Source organism: Carassius gibelio, chromosome B25 (assembly GCF_023724105.1).
Source record: "Carassius gibelio isolate Cgi1373 ecotype wild population from Czech Republic chromosome B25, carGib1.2-hapl.c, whole genome shotgun sequence".
Taxonomy (NCBI): domain Eukaryota; kingdom Metazoa; phylum Chordata; class Actinopteri; order Cypriniformes; family Cyprinidae; genus Carassius; species Carassius gibelio.
Genome location: NC_068420.1, coordinates 14,407,677 through 14,421,702, shown reverse-complemented (window position 1 = coordinate 14,421,702; position 14,026 = coordinate 14,407,677). Strand labels below are relative to the sequence as shown.

The 14,026-nt window shown below is 37.8% G+C and overlaps 1 protein-coding gene across 7 annotated transcripts in view; it reads left to right on the top strand.

The window, feature by feature from the left end:
• The window catches only part of cadps2 (Ca++-dependent secretion activator 2), a 122,803-nt gene that overhangs the window by 34,817 nt on the left and 73,960 nt on the right, over positions 1–14,026 (top strand). For all 7 annotated transcript variants that reach the window (XM_052597786.1, XM_052597785.1, XM_052597784.1 and 4 more), the window contains exon 3: positions 10,766–11,098. In XM_052597786.1, coding sequence (XP_052453746.1) covers positions 10,766–11,098 — 333 coding nt within the window. The remainder of the gene's footprint in view (positions 1–10,765; positions 11,099–14,026) is intronic.

The window sequence follows — 14,026 nt, the reverse complement described above, 5'->3', positions numbered from 1 at the left end:
GAGTTTAGCTCATGATGAGCAACTCATTTATTTTCTCAAGGTCTGGAGCTATGAGCCATCCTATAGTTGCTGATTGTGTCACTCCATCTAGATTATAAAAAAGGAGTGAGAAAGCAAGGGAGAAAAAGCTTTAAATGTTTTCAATGTTTCACACTGCCCAGTACGAATAACATTTATGTTTTATTCATGAGGAAGCGTATAATACGGTCTGCTGCACTCAGTCTTTTCCAGACCTTATGAGACAGCTTTATAAACAATCTTTAACTTTTGACTATTGAAGAGTCTGGTATATCAGTAGTGAATCGCAGCCCCCAGGCTTAGTTTGGTTGGCTTCGTATTTGTTCAAATTTGATACCAAACAAACCGTTTCACCTCGCTACACACTTTGTACATTTCGGTTTTGGCATGGGAGTGTTGTTGTTAGTCATCCATATCCTGTGTTAGAGATCAAGATTCTTACATAAGCTCATTTTAAGTCTAGTGAGTTGCCTTGCTGTCGAATGTATGTATAGGTGAAGGAACCTGTAAATGGTTGATTTGTAGCATTCCGTTTAGGCGGCAACAGTTATTTAAAATTTTAATAATTTTGTACAGTTTTGCTGTTTCCTATATTTTTGATCAAATAAATGCAGCCTTGGTAAACATAAGTAATTTCTCTGAATTTTATTTTTGAAAACTTTTAAACTGTAGCATATATATCTTATAACAATGTTTTAATTCATTTTAAAATGGTCATTTTAATATTTTTTATTTTTATTTTTTTATCATTTATTTTGAAAGTGTATTTAGTATCTTTAAATTACATACCCTATCGCCTTCTCGCGGCTGTAGATGGTAATGTTTTCTCTTGGTGTGAAATTATTTCGCATGCCGCTGCGAATATGAGCAAGATATAACGGTTTCTCCTCACTTATCACAACATGGATTAATCTGTGCTTGTACTGTGTCTTTTGCGACTTCGTCGAAAGCGTCTTATTATATTGTACTATCTCTCTCTCTCTACATATATATAAATATATACACACTAAGCAATAAAAAAATTATAAAACGTTTCTCCTCACTTATCACAACATGGATTAATCTGTGCTTGTACTGTGTCTTTTGCGACTTCGTCGAAAGCGTCTTATTATATTGTACTAAATGTGAACTTTCGAACACAGCGAAATGCTAAATTTTTCGCATGAGCTTGCGTTTCAGGTCTGACACATTCGTATGCGTATGAATGGAAGTCAGTGGAACGTAAAGTGAAATGTGAAAGCCGCTTTATATATGTTTTTTTCCTCGTCATGACTTATTTTTGGACTGATGCGACTTATGATTAGGTGCGACTTATAGTCCAAAAAAACGGTAGTTAAATTAAGTAATGTGCAGAAATTAAAAATAAATTAAATGTATAAATAAAAAACAAGAAAAATAAATAAATAAATAAATGACTTGATAAAAACAAATATAGTTAATTTGTAATAAAATCTGATATTCCATGTTGCAAAAAAAATTTTTTTTAATTAATTAATAAATCTGAAAAAAATACATGTGGGAATAAATAAATATATATAAAAAAATGCATGAATAAATACATTTTTAAGTAAAGAAATTAATGAATGGGTGCAGCAGGCAAAATAAATAAATGCATGAATAAATACATATTTCAAATAAATAAATGAATGGGTGCAGCAGGCACAATGATATCATGCAGCACCTGAAAATAGTCCCGAGCTAGGTAACTTCCAGTGTGACCGGCAATAAGTTTGTGTAGTCGATGAGTTGCAGGGGACTATTATCAGGCACTGCATAATATCATTGCACCTGCTACACCAATGGTACGGCAGTAAAGTTCCTTGATTATTACGCTGGAATGAGAGTGTAGTTCCTAGCCCTATCAGCCTTGTAAAACACAACTTTTAATTGTTCGGTCTTAGGCCAAGATGGCGGTGTGTCCACATGCAGCCGTTTTTTTTTTTTTTTTTCTGTTTTTTGTCTTGTGAGTCACAGTGTTTTTGTATGTCTTCATCGCGTCCACCTATCTTTAAAGGAAAATGCCATGGTTTTTCCATATTCCACTATGTTCTTCCCTCAAGATTTGTTGATACGTACCTCTCCCGTCTCAATCGCTGTTGACTATAATGATGACTATAATGTATGGTGAAAGAGCACTTTGAAGCACTTCGACCTCGAGGAAGTAATATAATCACCCCCCCCCCCCCCCCTCTAACTTCCATCAATACAACCAACATGAGGAGTTTTCAGGAGTGATGATATTACTGTGCTGAGGTCGAAGTGCTTTGAAGTGCTCTTCCGCCATGCATTATAGTCATACTTTTTACCCACTTAGGAAATCACCACTGTTTATTTTGTGTCACCATACTAACTTGTGTAACTATTCATGTAACCTTCTTTAAATAGGGAAAACATGGAAGTGTTTGGTAGCTACTAAATTCATCCCTGTTTGGATTCTAAAGAATGAATAGTGTTATGCTAAATGACAGCATAGTGGTGCCACATGCTACAGCGATTGAGTGCACGCATGGAGACGGGAGAGGTACGTATCAACTCATCTAAGTTGAGGGAAGAACATAGTGGAATATGGAAAGACAGTGGCATTTTCCTTTAAGCGAGCATACAGTCCTCAGTTTCTGCTCGATGTCGGCAGAACCACATTTTTAGAGTTAAACTCTGCGCTGGCCAAAGAGCTGCAGGATCTCTGTCTGCTTCTGAAGCCTACACCATCACCAGCCCCCAATATTGCATTTCTCCCACAGCAGAGGCGCCACAAGCGGCGTGAGAGGAAGCAGAAGAGGGGTAAGCACGGAGGTATCTGGGCTAAGCTAACGGCTAACCCAAACAAGCCAGCTATCCCCACAATGGTACTGGCTAATGTACTCTCTTTGGACAATAAACATCTGACTACTACACAGAGGACTATAAAAGACTGTTGTGTTTTTGTGTTCACGGGAAACATGTCTCAGCAACAGTGTTCCGGACTTCTCGATCAGTTGACATGCTATAGAGCAGACCAGGTTCTTGTCGAAGGAGGTAAGACCCGCGGCAGCGAGCTTTGTGTTTACATCAATGATGCCTGGTGCTACGATGTTGTTGTGGTCTGCAAACACTTCTCACCCCTGGTGGAGTTTATGATTATTAAGTGCCAGCGATTCTATCTACCGAGGGAATACACAGCCATACTGCTCATTGCTGTATACATCCCTCCCAGCAACAGCAACAGGAGCGAGGCACTAAATGAACTGTACCAGCACATCAGTGACCAGCATACAGCCCACCCCCTTAGCTGGGGATTTCAGCCACGCAGACTTAAAGAGTGTTTTCTCAAAAATACACAAACACACCCCAAAACAGCACTCTGGATTTTTTTTTTTAAACCAACCAGAGAGGAGCTTACAAGGCCTTCTCCCTCCCCCAAATTGGTGTCTCAGACCAAATAATTTTCATGCTAATGCCTGCATACAGACCGCTCATTAAAGTCGGCAAACCAGTTCACAAACAAATACAAGTGTGGCAGAAGGGTCGTCAGAGGCTCTTCAAGAGGCTCTTCAAGTGGTTTTGACACCACTGACTGGAATATGTTTAAGCAGTCTGCCACACACAATAACACCACAGACCTCCAAGAGTACTCTGAGACTGTCACTGCCTACATCACCAAGTGTACAGATGATTTAACAGTCACAAAGACTATAACTGTTCGGGCCAACCAGAAGCCGTGGATGACGGGGAGGTCTACAGACTCCTGAAGGCTTGGAACACTGCCTTCAGAGCTGGAGATGAGGTGGGCCTGAAGACAGCTGGGTCCAACCTATCCCACAGCATCAGAGAGGCTGAGAGACCGTACTCCAGGAGGAAAGCCCATCGATTCAGCGACAGCAGAGACACTCTGAGCCTGTTTCAGGGGATATAGATGATTAGGACTACAAGGCTCCACCACGGACCTGTAACAGCACCATCTCCCTGCTGAACGAGCTGAACAACCTTTTTCATTGCTTTTAGAAAACAAAACAGACCACTGCACAGAAGGCTCAACCTCCTCCCAGTGACCAGGTGATGAAACTTTCGGCAGCAACACGTCCAGCACCATTACACTAAACACTGGGGCCCCCCTTGGATGTGTGCTGAGCCCCCTCTCCTCTTCACTCTGCTGACCCACGACTGCTCACCATCACACAACTCCAACCCCTTCTTTAAGTTTGCTGATGACACAAGTGTTGTGGGTCTCATTAGCAACAGAGTTGAGACCAACTACAGGAGCGAGGTAAGCTGTCTGGCCGGGTGTTGCAGTGACAATAATCGCTCTCTGAATGTGGAGAAGATGAAGGAGGTTGTTGTTGACTTAATGAGAGTGCACACTCAACATGTTCCTCTGACCATCAATGGTGCGACTGTGGAGAGAGTGAGCAGCACACTGGGTGTGCAGGAAACTGATCTCCCTCCCGACCTTGCTCCCCTCCCCGCTTCTGCCCCAGGCATGACTGAACTCTGAACCCCCTCCCCTCTTTTGCCCCCTACCCCGAGCTCCCACATCCCTAGGTCCTTTCACTCCCCCCTCCCACTAACAAACTGCGGCATTGGTCTGCTCACTACCTCATTCAACTACCTCTTCAGTCAATTTAAATAAAGAACTGTTCTCTGAGCTTTATTTATATAGCTTTATTTTGTTTTAGTTTTTTTACATGCCCTTATTAGAATAGTTGAATTCTATATTTAATCTGTATCTATCTGTATTTTTATGCTCTGTTAGTGTTATCTGTATGCACCAAGGGTCTGAAATTAATGCAGTTTCAATTCTCTGTATGTGTGTTCTGTACATATGGAAGAATTGACAATAAAGCAGACTAGTGTACCAAAATTTCAGTATTCGGTGCCGTGTGAATACCAGTGAAAATCCATAGTTCTCAGTACCAGTGTTGGGTATAGTTACTTTGGAAAGTAGTTAGTTAGGTTACAACGTTACCATCACTTAAAAGTAATCAGTTATGATACAGCGTTACCTATTCATAAAAGTAACGCGTTAGAGTACTCATGCATTACCAAAAATTAAAAGCAGTTCTCAGCGGCTCACACATGACAGACACAGCCCCCGGCCCCTTTAAATGCACCTAGAAGTCGTGACTCCCGACAATGAATAACGTCAGTCATCTGACTAAATTAACACTGCAGGATAACAATAACAGGAAAGACAGTCAGCAATCGGCTATTCCACATGGCGTTTTATTTATTTATTATCACAGAACATATTATTAATCAAAATTCGCACCTACCCAGCCCGGGTAGCCTAGGCTACTGTATATTATGAGCACCACAAGATAACTCCTGATTTTTCTTTAACTTTAAATAATGCAGTTATCAAAGTACAAGTATGCTTACTTGTAAACACAACCTTAAACAGGATTGCAGATTTAAATCCATTTAGAAATGATGAACAACCAGCCAGCCAACGATCTAACAGAAATTAACAGCTGCCTGTCAAACAAAAATCATAACAAACCGACCGAATTAAATCCTTCACTGCCACACAGGCAAATGACAAATAGCTTAATAGCCGAACTAATTATTATTAAAGTGTCACTCACAGAGGGTGCATTTTACCGTTATGTTCTTTTCTTTTTCGTTGACAAATTGAAAATAATGTGCGTACTTCCATAAACCAAACGCTGTCCTCTCTGCCATCTAGACGGGAGTTCGAAAAAAAAAAAAAAAACACACACACACACACAAGGTCAGGCGCAGGGCACAGACGCATCACAGCCATTGACTTTACGATCACAGAGCTTCGGCTCCGCTGATACTGTACATCCGCAGGTGGCACAGTAGACCTAGGCCTACTGTCTGACAAAAAGCAGGCTGCAGTCGGGATTTTCCTTTCCTTAAAATAACGGATTTTTTTATTTAAAAAATAACGAAGTTACTGATTTCTTCCGCACGAAACTAACGCGTTAAGTTACACATTTCAGGAAAAAAGTAATTAGAGTACTCTAACGCGTTACTTTGTAACGCGTTACCCACAACACTGCTCAGTACCAATTTAAGTACCAAAGCAAAACACAAAAATATGCTAATTAAAAATAAACTTCTTATCACTAAAAATAAAACCAATGTCATTCTTTATACCTATAAACAATTGTGTTTAAAGTTTTTCTACATGTAATATAATTTTGAAAAACATTATACAAGTTTTACCCAAATTTAATTTGTCTTTTAATTAATGAAATTTAAACACATTTTATTTTTTGGTAAATAAAAGGGATTTGCTATTAAAATTAAAACATGGAAGAAATATTGTGTGATTTATTTCTTAAAAAAAGTTTTATACATTTGTTCAACAGTAGTAGCAGTATCATATACATTCTACTAAATAATAGTAATATTTCTAGCATAAAAAAATAAAATATTTCTATGTAAAAATGAACTTTTGTTTTGACGGGTTACCGTTAATACCTTTAAATTTACACTGGTTTTACTCAAATGAAACGGTTAAATGAAGTGACGTTCTGAAGTGACTCAGAACAGTTCTGATGATGTTGTTTATGTATTTATGTCCTCATTGAGACTACAGATGCTGAAATTACAGCAAGCGTCACACGCTTCAGTCTATGTAGTAAACAAACCCGCACGTTTCTGCCATTCATTCATTCACACAGAGACGTGCAGAACATGCAGGATTTATATTTCAACCAACTTTTGTGGCTTAACATTTACAGATACTGGTCCATATAGAGATTTGATTTGATTAATTTATTCTAACTTTGACAAATTCCGTGACTGTCAATATTTAAATGTAAGTTTCATTTTCATGACTGGATTTTGACATTCCGTCCGTCTTTTCAGTTTCATGGAAATCATAGCGCTGTATGCGTCAAGAACCGGGTTGAACGGGAACTAAACCTTTTCTGATTATTAATCATCACCCTCCAGACTTTTTGTCTCTCACATGCTCATAATCTCTCCCTAGTGTCTATCGCAGACATGCCGCCCCCTATGAAGTCAAATACGCCAATTTAATCTCACAGTCATCCTTAATAACTTGCTCCTACTGTTAGCATGGCAGCTCGACCGGGATTCCTGTCCTAATCTACAATCTTTCTTACGATGTTCTCCCACATTCTTCTGCCAGGATTAATTCCTCATATTAGCTTTAATTACACAAATGGCTCTGTATCTTATTAATCTCTTCACTGCAGACGGAGCACAGCGCTGCACACTGTTGGTTATAAATAATTGAATGAGATTTTAAACCACCAATTAAGTCAAGCAGCAGGGAGAGAGGAAATCCCTTGGTGGCCGATTCATTAGTAATAATGTTTGACATTTTCACCACCACAAAATGGAGGCATTGGACACCATTGTGTAGTTGCAACTGTCTGTAGAGGCGTATATTATATAAGCTCTCGCAGTCTTCTGTAGAAATAATACAGGTGGTACAGGTTGGACAGCTGAATATGAGGAGGTTAAGGAAATAAAACTGTCTGAAACACTGAGTTTGCTGTCTTGATTTAATGCATTTAAAGTAGCATTCGGTCCTTTTTAAGTTTTGCCTGTCAGTCAACTTGAATTTAGCATTTATTTTCTCTGCAAAACAGTAAATAGGGAATTTATTTGGTTTCAATGTAGCCCATACTGAAGTTAGGGGACTTGAAATGCCTTGGGTTTCTTATTGTTTTAATAAAAATGCTTACATGTTTTAATATTATAAACATATTAATTTTTTAAATATTCAAATAATAAATAGTAAAAAAGAAAATGTTTTAAGTATTGTCTTTTTTCATATCCATAAAGGATTCATAATAAAAATTAATCACTTTTGAAATAGGCAAATAAGTAACCAAATATAAAAGCTTATTTAATTCACCTTTTAAATTGTTAACATTATATTTACTTCATTCTCAGTATTTTGACTTTATACTCATATCGCTATGACTTTCTAATAATTTTTCTCAAAACATTTCTCAAGACTTCAATCTCGTAATATTAGAATTCTTTTTTTAACGCGGTACAAAAACACCGTCATATTTAGCTGATTAGAAACTCAACCGTTTACTGTATTTGTCAATTTAATATGTAGTTCAATTATTAGATTTGTTATATTTAAATTAATAATTTCATTAATGTTGCCAATTCCTCTATGTGGTGCCTCAAATTAAACAAAGATTGTGACTGACATCATGACTTAACATATTGTGCACTTTATCACAACTCGAACTCCGTATTGACCAATCGGCATTTCTAGAGAATCAACACTGAAACATATGTAAAATAATATGTCCTAGTACAGGACATGCTGTCTGATTCTCATTGTTTACTTTTATATAAAAAAATAAATAAAAAGAGATAAGTGAATTAATTGCATAAATGATGGCTTTATAACAGAGATTTCTTTAAAGAAACTGAATTACATCTGTTTCTAGCTGTATCAGAATAGTTTTCCTGAATTGAGTTTTTGACTGCTTCAGAGAAAACGAGCAGGCCCGTTTCCTCTCAGCATGACCGCCTGTCTGTCACTTCACCTGCATGTCCTTTTTGAGGCCGGAGAAGCTATTAATTTTCTCTACGGGAAAGTAAGCCACTTATTCACTGACTCATTCAAGTACTAAGAAGCACTGCAAGATATCCAATATCATTGTTTTTATCACCGTTTGAATGGGCTTTTAATGGAACCAATGAACTGTTCATGGACAAACAAGCAAGTGCTTTTTGCATTTCCAATAAGGAATTTCAAAGCTTTTGTCTGTATTGTATTCACCAAGCAGAGTTTTGGAATCTTCGTATTGCATGTATCCTGTTTGTATTTCTGTTTCACTTAACGTCGAATGTAGATTTTATGTTTAAAATCATGTTTTAAAATGAACACATTCCTCAAATCTGACAGAAAAATATGATCTTTGTAGTCTCTACAGGTGTCCAAGTACGTAAAAGCAATTTGAGTGGAGCTTCCCTCTTTATGAGAACTGCCTCCTGTTGCGCTCCGATCTCTGTCGTCTTACCCGATCGCAGCGGTTTCGACACCCTATATTCCCCCGCCTTCTTGAGACGAGGCAGCTGAAGTGTCTTTGTTCTGCTCCATTACTCGCGGTTAGGAGCGGCGATTCATCTCCATCTGACGCTTACATCGCACCTCACCAGCTTCTGTTTCCCCCAGGCACGGTCACCGAATAAAAAAAATAAATAAAATTACTGAAAAGTGGTGAAGTGTTTTTGTGGTCTTCTGTGCAGATTTGAAGCTCTCGCAGTGGGGCATTTCCTCTCTCATATGAATCATTGTGTTTTCTGAAAGTGCACTGCTCTGCCGCTTTGAAGATTGCAACGAATTTTGGCTTATGTCAATTCGTTCCTAGTGTATCTTTGGTTTGTAATGATGAATGCCTGGAAACACTTGTTGAGTGAGAGACCCCATTTGTGAAGTAATTATGTCCTTAAAAAGAGCAAATTTGTGCAAAACCTGTACAGTGAGCTTTATTAAAGGTGCTGTAAATGATGTTAGCTGTCCAGGAAAAACCCTTTGTACAAAGATGCTGTTGAGATCTAGTGTAGAATGCATCTGCCAAGTTCTTAGGAACTTCCATATTGGTTTCATATGGTTTTGAAAGATTTTACACCATTTTTGACTTTAGGGTAATAAAACGTAATGGGGTGTAACCACTGTGGGAACGTTACTTTAAAAAAGTAATTAGTTATAGTTACTCACTACTTGTTCCAAAAAGTAACTGAATTACTCTATAATAAAAGTAACTCATTACCAGGGAAAGTAACTATTTGAATTACTGTAAAAAAAAAAATAAAAAAAAAAGTTGCTGTATGTCAAAGAATTTGTATTTTTTTTTTTTTTTTGCAGTTTTCACAAGTCAGTTGAAATGAGTAGAACAGACAGGTGTTCGAACATAACTTTCGATATTTATTGCACGTCAACAGAGTTTTATCCTGCACTTCAAGTATTATCATTGGAAGAAAAGTGTTTGTGGCCACTAGCTTTGTAGATGCGTGTCACACATTACATGTACACATTACATGCACGTTCTTGGTTTTGACCACAATGAATTTGAAGTAGCGCTTATATCTCCACCTTGAAAATGCCAACTTTTCATCGGATTTCTCCTGACTCGCCATTTCTGCTGCTGCTGTGCATCTCTGTGTAACTGTTGCGTGTGTGTGTGTGTGTGTGTGTGTGTGTGTGTGTGTATTTGGCGCCGCTGGCACGTGTGCCGGCATGTATGTAAAAACACTGGCTCTGATTGGCTACCATGAAACACATGACTCTGCCTTAGCCAATCATAATCTCGTTATTAACTTTACTGTCTGTGTTATTAACCAACCTGCTCACTCGCTGTGTGAGCCAGGGGTGTGTTCGGATTACATAGTTTATTAAATCAATGCATAGTAACGCACCGCATTTAACTTTCAGTAATGGTAACGCCGTTGTAACGACGAGGAAAGTAATTAGTTAGATTACCCCGTTACTGAAAAAATAATGTTGTTACTCTTTTAAATGCCGTTATTCCAAACACTGGGTGTTACCATCCATTATTATTTTATTTTCATATTTTTATTTTTATTCATTAAGTCATTCATTCGTTCATTCAAATAACTATCAATTAAATATTCATTCAGAAATGAAAAACACTTTCTTCATATAAATTATTGAAGTGCATTCATTTTATGTATAAACTGAATTTCTAATGTAATGCGTAAAAGATAATAAAAATCAAACTTCCTTGTGTTAATGAGTGTACCGATGGATTGACCCTGTCACGGTTTCTTTCCTCAGGGCTTCTTGAAGAGCGAGCGAGTGGCGCGCATGGTACAGAGTGGAGGCTGTTCTGCCAGTGACTTCCGCGAGATCTTCAAGAAGAACATCGAGCGTCGAGTGCGCAGCCTGCCCGAGATCGACGGCCTGAGCAAAGAGACTGTCCTCAGCTCCTGGATCACTAAATACGACGCCATCTACAAAGGAGAAGAGGACCAGCGGCGGCCACAGGGACGCATGGCCTTCAGCGCTGTATCCGAACTCATCCTCAGCAAAGAACAGCTGTACGACATGTTCCAGCAGATCCTGGGAATCAAGAAGTTTGAACATCAGCTGCTCTACAATGCCCTGCAGGTCAGTGCTGGCTAAGTTTAAAAGTAACTGATGCTATAATTTAGGGCTGAATGAGTTATCGAAATCATCCGAAATCAGATTCCTACCTACTAAATAGTGGATGAAAAACAGTATGTGACAAAAGAAGTATGTCCGAATTCATAGTACACCTAAAAGAGTAGGCAATTAGATTACTTTTTTTTTTTTTTTTTACTTCCTGCAAGATTCTGAAGTGTGCATACGATGAACACTTTACTATCCCATGAGGCCACAGGATAGGATTTATGAATGGCAGTGGACGCGATGCCGGTCACATGTTGTCAAAATGGCGAATGTAGTTCATCCACATTACATTCATACTACACACACTCATACAATATAGAACATACTCCTTGTGGTCGCGAAGTAATTACTTATTCAAAAAAATACCTACCATACATTATGAGATTTTGGATGCTGCCAAAATCACAATATGGCACGGTGTGGTTTTTCCTCCATTAAATAAATATATGCAGGAATGCACTGCGTGTTTCAGAGTGTAGCGTGGCACTGTGTTTTTACACGTGAGCAGCTCATTAGCCACCGATTTTCAGCATCTCAGAGCAGCTTGGTTTACAACAAATTAGGGCTGCACAATTACGGTCACGTCAGTAAAGCTGGTTCTGTGATTAGTACTAAATATCCATCACCTGCTTTCAAATGGAGCGGCACTTACTTCACAGAGCCGTAGTTCGCTGACAAGCTACTTAATACCGCATCATAATCGCAGATGAATCGCATGCGGTTATGAACACGATATTGCATAGCTTGTTAGCGAACTACAGCTCTGTGAAGTAAGTGCCGCTCCATTTGAAAGCAGGTGATGGACATTTACTACTAATCACAGAACCAGCTTTACTGACGAGACATGCATGACAGTCACATGTGATTCATCATCCAGCCCTACAACAAATGTTAAGGTGCATTTAGGAATGCAAAATTTACCAAACAGTTTCCTTTACTTGTAATGAGAAGCGCTCATTAACAAAAGAGAAGCTTTAGGGTTCCCTTTTGATTTTACACAAGAGCATTTAAAAACTAAGAAATGAAGAGAGCCATAAATGCTAGGATTGTAATGTTACAGTTGCAATGTGAAATTATATTATTATTATCATTATTCATTCAAATTATTATTGTTTTCTGTCATTTTCTAGATATTTTAACAGTGAAATTTCAATAATGCCATTTCTTAAGGTTATTTACAAATTTATTTAAGAATAAGAATAATATTTATAATATTATTTATTTTATGTTATTTATTCTATAATACATTTTTATTTTGTGTATTTAAATAATAATAATAAATGTTTGTTTGTTTGTTTGTTTAAAGAAATATTGCTATTCTATATATATATATTTTTTTTTAATTATGTACTATGAATTCGGACATACTTCTTTTGTCACATACCGTTTCTATATTTATTTTCTAGAGGATGTTTGTTTTTTGTGAATTTCACTGAGGTGAAGGTGAAAGTGACATTCAGCCAAGTATGGTGACCCATACTCAGAATTTGTGCTCTGCATTTAACCCATCCGAAATGCACACACACAGAGCAGTGAACACACACACACACACACACTGTGAGCACACACCCGGAGCAGTGGGCAGCCATTTATGCTGCGGCGCCCGGGGAGCAGTTGGGGGTTCGATGCCTTGCTCAAGGGCACCTAAGTCGTGGTATTGAAGGTGGAGAGAGAGCTGTTCATGCACTACCCCCACCCACAATTCCGTCCGGCCCGAGACTAGAACTCACAACCCTTCGATTGGGAGTCCAACCCTCTAACCATTAGCCCACGACTTCCCACCGTGGCCATGAGACCATATATGCCAGAGTTTTATCTCTGGTTTTCAGAGATAGCAAATTTATAGGGGTTTGACCATGACAGCTTCATCTCTGTGGCTTTTAACAATGGCTGTTTACACAATTTATGACACATTTGATTAATATTATTCTATTCAGTTGTGTTTTATTTCCACCATCCTTAATTTCTCAGGAAAGATTTTAAAGCCGCGTATGATTTTCTTTCATAAGAAACAAATAGCTTTTTCTGTGTTCTCTGACATGTGGACATGCGTGGTCTCAGAACAATTGCCCAAAAACCTTGAAAGTCCTCAGAGGGACATTTACAAACAAAAATGAATTGCTGGGTCCCAGATTCCTTGAGCAGATGATTTGGATGAACGCTTTTGTTCCAAAACGTTTTAGTCCCAGCAGACCTTCTTCAGTCTTGCATTTATAAAAGGTCCGAACCATTTCTTTGTTTTTGTTAATGTACTTTAATTTGCACATATTTGCATCTAAGAGAAACATTTCTAAGTGTATTATCTTTTTTTTTTCTTATATATGGTGAGTTGAGTTGCAACTTTTCTATTTTTAATAGAATAATCGGTCACACTTTATTTTAGGGTCCAATTCTCATTATTAACTAACCATTAATTATGACTTTTGCCTCAATTAACCCCTTATTTGCTGCTTATTGATAGTTTATAAGGTAGTTGTTAAGTTTAGGGTATTGAATAGGATTATGGATGTCATGCATTATATGTACTTTATAAGCACTAATAAACAGCCAATATGTAAATAATAGACATGCTAATAAGCAAGTAGTTATAAGTGTGAATTGGACCCTATACTAAAGTGTTACCGAATAATCTTCTGCAAGCATGTCATACATAATTGATTTAAGGTGCAAGATCTCCTTAATATAGAAAAAAAAAATTTTTTTTTGAGGAGAATCTGTACAATTCTGCAGAAATAACAATAACATAATTTCCTAAAAATGAGATGCACCTGACTATAAGTCGCACAGTGTCAAAAAAAGGCCAATTATATAATAAAATTCAGGAATAATGTAAAATACTAGTAAATGAAACCGAACATTACAACCATGTATGTTAATTCCAGTCAC